The following is a 9,813-nucleotide window of genomic DNA, read 5'->3' on the forward strand; positions in this document are numbered from 1 at the left end:
GTTTATCGATGGGTGTGAGGTGATGGATCTATTAACCCTTATAAACCCTTACTAGCGGAAACTGCAGAGTTTATAGGGTCTCATCCCCGGTCTAGCCGACGGCTTACAGACATTACGAAGCCTGCTTCTCGCCAGCCTTCACAAAGCACGCCGCCCACGGTCCTTTTCTGGGACTAGACTTGCATCTATCTTCGGATGTGGCACCATTTATGACTTGTGACCGAAGCCTTTCCGATGAAATATCAGGCTGAGATGAGTAACTAGGTAATACTGACTCCTTCATCATACATACCGACCCTTATCGGTATGCAGTCACAATAAATACCTAGGTAGGTGTGATGCGCTGCATGCAGACATACCGAGATATACATATTGAACAGGCTGTTATACTTAATCTGTCATCCTCCCTACCCAGCTTTAACTAATCACAGCCTTGTGATTCAGCCATTTGACGCCGCCTCCAACACCAGTACTCATCGTGGAACCTTGATAAGTGCACGAATATATAGTGAATTGAGTAAAATGCATCAACTGCCTACCTAGGCACCCCAATGAAGCCGATGATAGCCAGATAATAACATTATACACATATTTGTAAACTAGTCCCTATGAAAACAACCATCACTGCTGCATATGCTGCTGTAGAAGCAAGCACGTCCTTCCCATTTGCATCGGTGGCAAATATCACCATGATCATGGCGAAGATTGCCATGGATACTGACGCCGTCACTAAATTTCCGATAAGCGTCGGCTTGAGGGTCATGAATATTACCGGTGCAAGGAGAGCTGTACCCCCGAAAACTGCCATGTGCAACCGTGACTTGATTCTTTCTAGGATGTACCTCTGGGATAGCCTTCCCCTGTCAAGCTCACGGAATCCAAGAGGTCCAATCGAATATCGGGTAAGGGTTGCGGCTGGAGGGAGAGATCCAGCTAGCCATAACGGCACGTTCCAGTGAGTATTATTGGTCCGTTTTATGACCCTAAACTCCTGTCTTCCGCCAAGAAACTCATAGGATATATTCTCATCGAAATTGATAGTTTGCGCTAATGTCTCGTAGTTTCTAACAGCGTTCGCTGAATATAGTAAGTAAGTAATTAAGTAATTACGTTATAAAAAAACCTAACCGGAAAAGGGGACTAAATGCAACGGTTATAAATAAGCTTTAACGCTTGAAAATTTTTAAAAGCTTAAAATTAATTTTACGTTTTCCGTATGTTTAATAATTGAAAATATATAATAATTATATATATAAAAAAAGTAAAATTAATTTTAAGTTTTTAAAAAATTTTAAACGTTAAAAAATAATTATAATCGTTATATTATATTTTATTATTAATATTTAATTAATTATTTAATTATTTATAAAAAAATTTAAAATATTAAGTTTAAAATTTAAATTTAAAAGTTTTAAGTTTTATTAATAATTTTAAAAATTAATTAATTATTTTTTATTTTAAAAAAATTAAATATTAATTTAATTTAACGTAATAATATTTATATAATATTTATTTAATTAATTTAATTAATTTTATTTTAACGCGTTAATTTAACGATATTTATTTAATACGATTAAATTATTATTATTATTATTATTATTAATTTTATTAATTTAATTAATTTAATTTAATATAAAAAAATTAAATTTATTTAATTTTATTAAATTTTAAATATTTAAAAATTTATTAAATATATTATTAAAAAAATAAATTAATAATTTTTTAAATATTTAAATAAAATTAAATTTATTTTATTATATATTTAAGTTTAAAAAGTTTATTAATTAAAAAAAAATAAAAAATTATTAAATATTTAATAAATATTATATAATTAAATAAAAAGTAAATATTTAAGTTTTATTATAAATAAATAAATAAATAAATAAATAAATAAATAATTAAATATAATTATTACGAATTATTATAATTATTATAATAATAATAATTTTAAAGTTTATTTTATTACGTTAAAATTATTTATAAATATTATAATTAAAATTCGTAAAAATTATTATAATTATTATAAAGTTTTTATATAATAATAATAATAATTACGAAATTATTATAATAATTTTAACGATAATAAATAAATTATAATAATTATAAAATTTTAATTATTTTAACGTTTAATAAAAATAATTTTAATTATTTTAACGGTTTTAAATTTTAATAAACGTTATTATTATAACTTTATATTTTTTTATTTAATTTATATAAAAAAATACTTTTAAATGTTATAATTATTAATACGGTTTAAATTATTTTTAATTTAATAATAATTAATTTTTATTTTAACGCGTTATAATTATTTTTTTTTCCCGGTACGAAATATATTAAATTATTTTTATTATTATTAAAATATTTTATTAAAATATTATTATTAATTTACCGTATTTTTATAATAATTCGTTAATTAATTGTTTTTTTTTTAATTACTTTTAACGTTAAATTTAACACCGGTTATTTTATCGTTAAAATTTATTATATTATTTTATTTTTTAATAAACTTAATTTATAATTTTATTATACGGTAAAGTTATAACGATCGAAAATTAAAAATAATAACTTTTTATATTTTATTTTTATTAATTTCGTTAATTTATTAACGTAAAATATTATCATTTTCGAAAATGTAAAAATTTTTTAATAACCGTAAATGTTTTATTTTTATAATGAAATATATTTCCACGTCGTCATTTTTAACTTTTATAAAAAACATATATATAATTTTAAATTTAAATTAAAATGTTAAAAATAAAATAATTATTAAATATTTAAGTAAATATTTAATATATAAATATATTTTAAAAATAAAAATAAAAAAAAACTTTATTTTTTTAAACGTCGTTAATATAATATAAGTTCGGTTATTAAAAAAAACGATTATAAATTAATATATAATATATAATATATAAATAAATATTTAATATAATTTAAAAAGTTATTTAATTAATAAAATATTAATTTATTAATGTAAATATTTATTTTTTTAATAAACGTAACATTTATAAATTAAATATTTAAATAAAATATTTATATTTAATGTTTTTTATATTTTATTAATATTATTATCGATAAAATTAACGATTATTATTTTCGTTCGCCGCGTATTTATATTTCGTAAAAATATATAAATTTTTAAAATCGCGTTAAAAAGTTTTTTTTTATTAACGAGTTTTAATTAATATTATTAAATGTTAATATTTCGGTTTTAATAAATAAGTTAATTATATTTATATTAACGAAATTTTAAATAAACGAAATAAATTTAATTTTTACGGTTTTAAATATTTAATTAATCGTAAAAATTATATTTATTATTAATAATAAATAATAAAAACCGAAAATTTACATAAAAATAATTATATATATTTTAATTTATTTATATATTAATATTTTCGAAAAAAAACGTTTTAAAATAAATTATAAAAAAAAATAATATTAAATTTAAAATTATAATAATTATATTAATTTTCGTTATTTAAAATTTAATTAAATATATAAATAAATTCGTTTAAATTTAAAACGTTATTATTATTAATTTAAAATATATTTTAAAAAAAAAATTAATTTCGAATATATTTTCGTCGTTAAATTTATATACATTTTTTATTTAAATTTCGTAATTTTTTAAAACGTAAAAAATAAATAATAAATGAAAAAATTATAAATAATAAAATTAAAATAATTAAATTTAATTTATTTTTTTAATATTAAAACCGTTTTAAAAAAATAAATATTAAAAAAAAATTTTTATAAAAAATTTTAATTTTTAAATATTAATTATTTAAAATGAGTAATACTAGCCGCGTAGTACGAAAGCCGAATTTTTCCCGCGTAATACCCCGTTAAAATAAAAGGTATTTTTCCCCGCATATAAATCGCCGTATAATTATTTATATTCGCGATAACTTAATTAATATAAAACAAAAACCTTATTTTAATTATATACCTTTAATTTTAATTTGTTTTTTCTTAACGAAATAAATTAATAAAAATATAAAAGCTTTTTTAATTAAAAATTTAATTAATTATAATTTAATTAATATAAAATGCATTTATATTAATTATAAATTAATAAAAATATAAATAAATAAAATAAAAAATATATTTCGATAATAAAGTTAAAATTTCCTTTAAAATTAAAAATTATTAAATATTAAATAAAAATTATTAAATTTATTATTAAAGTATACGTTTTAATTTAATTTATTTTTTTATAATTAATTCGAATCGAAAGTTTTTATAATTAAGTTTATATAAAAAGCCTTAAAGAATTAAATCGATTAATTTAAATTACATGAAATTATTATTTTTATTTAATTAAATAATTAAGTTAAAAATGTTTAATATATTTAATATATAAAATTAAAAACTTTAAATTAAAAACTTATTAAATAATTAATATATAAACTTAACTTTAACCATTTTTAATTTAATTAATTATTTATTTTAAATAATGTAACTTATTTCGATCGAATTTTTTTCGAAAACTTTTTTAATTAAAATTAAGTTTATATTTTTATTAATTTATTTTATAAAAAGAAAATAAATTAAAATTAAAAATATACAAGTATAATAAAATACGATTAAAGTTTCGAAAATTAACAATTTTATTATCGCGAATATAAATAATTATACGGCGATTTATACGCGGGGAAAAGTACTTTTAATTTTAACGGGATACTACGCGGGAAAAATCGGGTTTTTATACTACGCGGTTAATATTACTTTTTAAAATAAATAAAAATATATATTAAATTTATATATTTATAAATAAATAAAAAAAATAAATATATAAAAAATATTTATTATAAAAAAATTAAAATAATTATATTAATAAATTATAATTAAATAAATAAATATTTTAAAGAAATTTTAAAGTTTAAATAATTTTTTACGTTATTTTATTTTTTTATTTATAACCGTTTAATATTATTTTTAATTTATTTATTTTATATATAAACGTTTATTTTTTTTAATTTCTTAAATATTATTTATATAAAATAATATTAAATTATATTAAAAGTTTATTATTTATTAATTAATATAAATCGTTAATTATTTAAAAATATATTAACGTAATTAAAAAATAAATTAATTTTTAAATTAAATAACGAATACGTATAAATTAAATTAAAATTATATATATTTATAATAAATTAAAAGTTTATTTATTAATAAAATTTTTTATTTATTTAAAAACCGTTATAAATATAATATAAAATGCCGGGATTTTAAAAAATAATAATTATAAAAAACGCGGTTTTATTATATAATATATTTAAATAATAACGAAACTTAAATTAAAATCGTTATAATTAATTTAAAAATAAAAATTTAAAAATATTTATTTATTTATTTTTAAAAAATATATAAATATATTAATATTATTTATTTATATAAATAATGAAATTTTATAATTAATTATTAAATTAATTTTTTAATTTAAAATTTATAAAGTTTTTTCCCGGGAAAGTTTAAAATTAAATTAATTAATAAATAATAATCGTTAATTAAAAAATATTAAATTTTTAAAATAAAATTTAATATTATTATTATTATTATTATTATTAAATTTTACGCCGATTATTTTTATTTTCGAACTTTTTTTAAATAAACGTATAATTTTATTATTCGGTAAATTTTCGGGTAAAAACCGTATGCCGGAAAAAACTTAACCCGTTCCGTTCGATTTTCGTCATTGTTACGTAACGGCATTATTTTTTATTATATAATTATAAAAACTTATTTTTTTAATAAAAAAAATAAAAAAATTATCGCTAAATAATTATAATAATAAAAAATAAAATATTTATTTTATTTTATAAGTTTCGTTATTTTTATTTAATTTTATAATTTTTTTATTTTTTTTAAACCGTTAACGGTTCGGTATTATTATTATTATTATTTTATTCGAAATAATTTTATTTTTAAAAAAACTTATTCTTTATAATTAAATAATTTTTTTAAAAAAATACGTTTTATTTTTACTTTTATAAGGTTTTTTATTATATTATTTTTAATTTTTTTAAGGTATATATATTTTTATTATATCGTATATAAATCGTAAATAATTTTTTTTTTTTAATTTTAAAAATTTTCGAATAATTATTAAATTAATAATAATATAATAATATTTATTTTAAATTAAAATAATTTAATAATATATAATATTTCGTATATAATTTATTTTCGTTTTATTTTTAATACGTATTATTTAATATTTAATAAAAAAAATTTTTTTAATTACATTTATTACCGGACTTTAATTACCGTTTATAAAAAATACGTTAATTAAAAAAATATTTATACTTTTATAAATATACCGTTAATAAATTAATTATATTTTATAATTTTTATTAATTATTATATAAATTATTTTTAAAATATTTAATAATAATATTATTATAATAATATTAATAAAATTTATACGGCTTTTTTTTTTATTTATTACCGGTTAAAATTTTTTTATAAATCTTTTTAATAATTAATATTAATTTCGTAAAACATTTCGGGTCGAAATTATTAATATAATATACCGTTTATATATTAATTTTAATATTATAAAACGTTTTTATTAGTCGTCGTTTTATTTTTATTTTTAAAATTTAATATTATAATATTATTAAAATTATTAATATTTTATAAATAAATAATAAAATTTATTACGTTTTATATTTTTAAAAAAGTTACGAAAAAAAATTTACGCTCGTTTATTTAAAAGTAATATTAACCGCGTAATATAAAAGCCCGATTTTTCCCGCGTAATACCCCGTTAAAATTAAAAGTATTTTTCCCCGCGTATAAATCGCCGTATAATTACTTATATTCGCGATAATAAAATTATTAATTTTCGAAACTTTAATCGTATTTTATTATACTTATATATTTTTAATTTTAACTTGTTTTTTTTTTATAAAATAAATTAATAAAAATATAAACTTAATTTTAATCGAAAAAACTTTCGAAAAAGATTCGATCGAAATAAATTATATTATTTAAAATAAATAATTAATTAAATTAAAAATGGTTAAAATTAAATTTATATATTAATTATTTAATAAACTTTTAATTTAAAGTTTTTAATTTTATATATTAAATATATTAAATATTTTTAACCCGATTATTTAATTAAATAAAAATAACAGTTTTATATAACTTAAATTAATCGATTTAATTTTTTAAAGTTTTTTATATAAACTTAATTATAAAAACTTTCGATTCGAATTAATTATAAAAAAATAAATTAAATTAAAACGTATATTTCGATAATAAATTTAATAACTTTCATTTAATATTTAATAACTTTTAATTTTAAAGGAAATTTTAACTTTATTATTAAAATATACTTTTTATTTTATTTATTTATATTTTTATTAATTTATAATTAATATAAATGCATTTTATATTAATTAAATTATAATTAATCGAACTTTCGATTAAAAAAGTTTTTATATTTTTATTAATTTATTTCGTTAAAAAAAAACAGGTTAAAATTAAAAGTATATAATTAAAATAAAGTTTTTATTTTATGTTAATTAAGTTATCGCGAGTATAAGTAATTATACGGCGATTTATATACGGGGAAAAGTACTTTTTATTTTAACGGGATATTACGCGGGAAAAATTCGGCTTTCGTATTACGCGGTTAATATTACTTTTATTTAAACGTTAAATAAAATAATAATAAAAATAATAATAATTATTTATATAAATACGAATTATTAAATAAAATTAATAATTTAATTAATTAATTAATTAATATTTATAATATTTATAATTTATATTTATTTTAATATATATTAAATTAATTAAATTTTAAATAAAAAAATTTAAAAAAAATTACGTTAATTAAATAAATTATAAAATATTTATTTAAATATTTAAAAAAATATCGTTAAATTTATAATTATTATATAAATAATTTTATTATTTTTATAATAATAAAAAATAATTCGTTTTTATATTAATATTTTTAATATTTCGATTAATTTTAAATTAAATTAAACGAAGTTTATTTTTTTTTATAAAAAAATATTATAATATATCGTAACGAAAATTTTTAAATTACGAAAATTATTTTAAACTTTATAAAAACATTATATATATAAAATTAATAAAAATTAAAAAAAACCATTTTAAATCGTAAAATGATTTTAATATAAAAAATAATTTTTTTTAATTTTTATTAATTTTATATATATAATTATTTTATAAATAAAATTATTTTTTAATTTAAAATAATTTTTTTTAATTTTTATCGATTTTATATATATAATATTTTTATAAAGTTTAAAATTATTTTTATAATTTAAAATAAATCGATTTAAAATAATTAAATTAATAATTTAATTTTAAAATTATTTAATAAATAAATTTATATATATATATATTTAAATTAATTTAAAAATAAATAAATTTATTTATAATTAAATTAATATTTTAATTTTTAAATTATTTAATAAATAAATTAATTTAAAATTAATAAATTAATTAAAATATATATAAAAAATAAATATATTATATATACGTATTTAAATTAATTTAAAAATAATTAAATCGATTTAAAAATAATTAAGTTAATTTAAAAATAAGTTAATTTATAATTAAATAAATTAATTTATAAGTAAATAATTAAGAGCAATGCTAGCCGCGCAGTATGGGGTTCGCTTAGCTTCCCGCGCAGTAGCGCTAAAATAGCGCGTTCGAAAGAGTACCTTTTTGCCCATACAAATCGCCATACAACGCCTTGTACTCTTAAAATAAGCTTTTCGCGCTATCTTTCGCTAGCGTAATTAAACTTGTATACTTTTCGAAAAGTCCATACCTAACTTTTCTTTTGTATCAGTCTCTCTTCAGGGCTCTTTTTTTCGATTAAATGTTTAATTGAACTTTTCAAACCTGACTTAATCGAAAGCTGTTTAATCAGTCTATTTACTGTTTGAAAGGCTAATCATTTCGAACCTGTTTCGAATCTAAAAGCTGGATCGAAAGGGGAGGTCTACTTCCAGTTGATCCTGTTGCCCTCACTGCGATCTGACTTAGATTCAACGATGCAACAGCCTTTTCAAACCTGAATTCGATGCAACCAGGTTCATTCAATTCGCCCTTTCGATGCGATTACGGCAATTGTAATTATTAAAGATTTGAACCTGGATTGATTGAGAAACAATTGATTCAAAGTTAGGTTGGGGGAAAAAGTTACAAGTGTCAGAATAAGGTTCGAGACTAAAACAGGTACATGTTTTCCAATACAAATCAGTATGGGATGAAATGTACACCGTTCTTCGGCATTTCTTTTATCCGATACTGCGCGGGAAATTAGCCGAACCCCATACTGCGCGGCTAGCATTGCTCATAATTAAATAATTATTTAAGAGAAACCCTGGCCGCGCAGTATGGGTACATCGGCTGATCCGCGCAGTAAAGCTAAAATCCGCGCTAGCGCATTCGAAAGGTACCCAGAACGCCCCCTTTCCCTTCAATCCACTTTGATCAATCGTCTCTCCTTCAATACCTCTTCAAATCTTAAATAATTACAATCTTTGAAAAGCGCTTGATCGGCTCAATGTAAGGGTCAATTTGCAGTTGTCTTGCTTCCCGATTGAAGGAGATATCCAAGGTTGAAAAGATTCGGGCAGAGGAATAGAATTCTAAGACCTCCGGCCGCACTCTTGTAGCGCCTCCAGGTTGAAACTGACTTTGTGTGACGTCACCGAAAGCTGAAGGCATGCAACCTGGCTCATTCGAAAGCGCTTCGTGAGAGCAATTGAATGATTGTAATTATAAAACTTTTGACGTTATATTGAG

General features: G+C 17.8%; 1 protein-coding gene across 1 annotated transcript; it reads right to left on the bottom strand.

The window, feature by feature from the left end:
- Positions 1-305: 305 nt before the first annotated feature.
- On the bottom strand, positions 306-1,078 carry GGS22DRAFT_87818 (uncharacterized protein; the record flags this gene model as incomplete). Its single annotated transcript, XM_047968320.1, has 1 exon — positions 306-1,078. A coding segment is annotated over one exon (498 nt), but the record flags the coding sequence as incomplete, so codon positions are not given.
- Positions 1,079-9,813: the final 8,735 nt, after the last annotated feature.

Source organism: Annulohypoxylon maeteangense, assembly GCF_022496945.1.
Source record: "Annulohypoxylon maeteangense strain CBS 123835 unplaced genomic scaffold GGS22scaffold_29, whole genome shotgun sequence".
NCBI lineage: Eukaryota > Fungi > Ascomycota > Sordariomycetes > Xylariales > Hypoxylaceae > Annulohypoxylon > Annulohypoxylon maeteangense.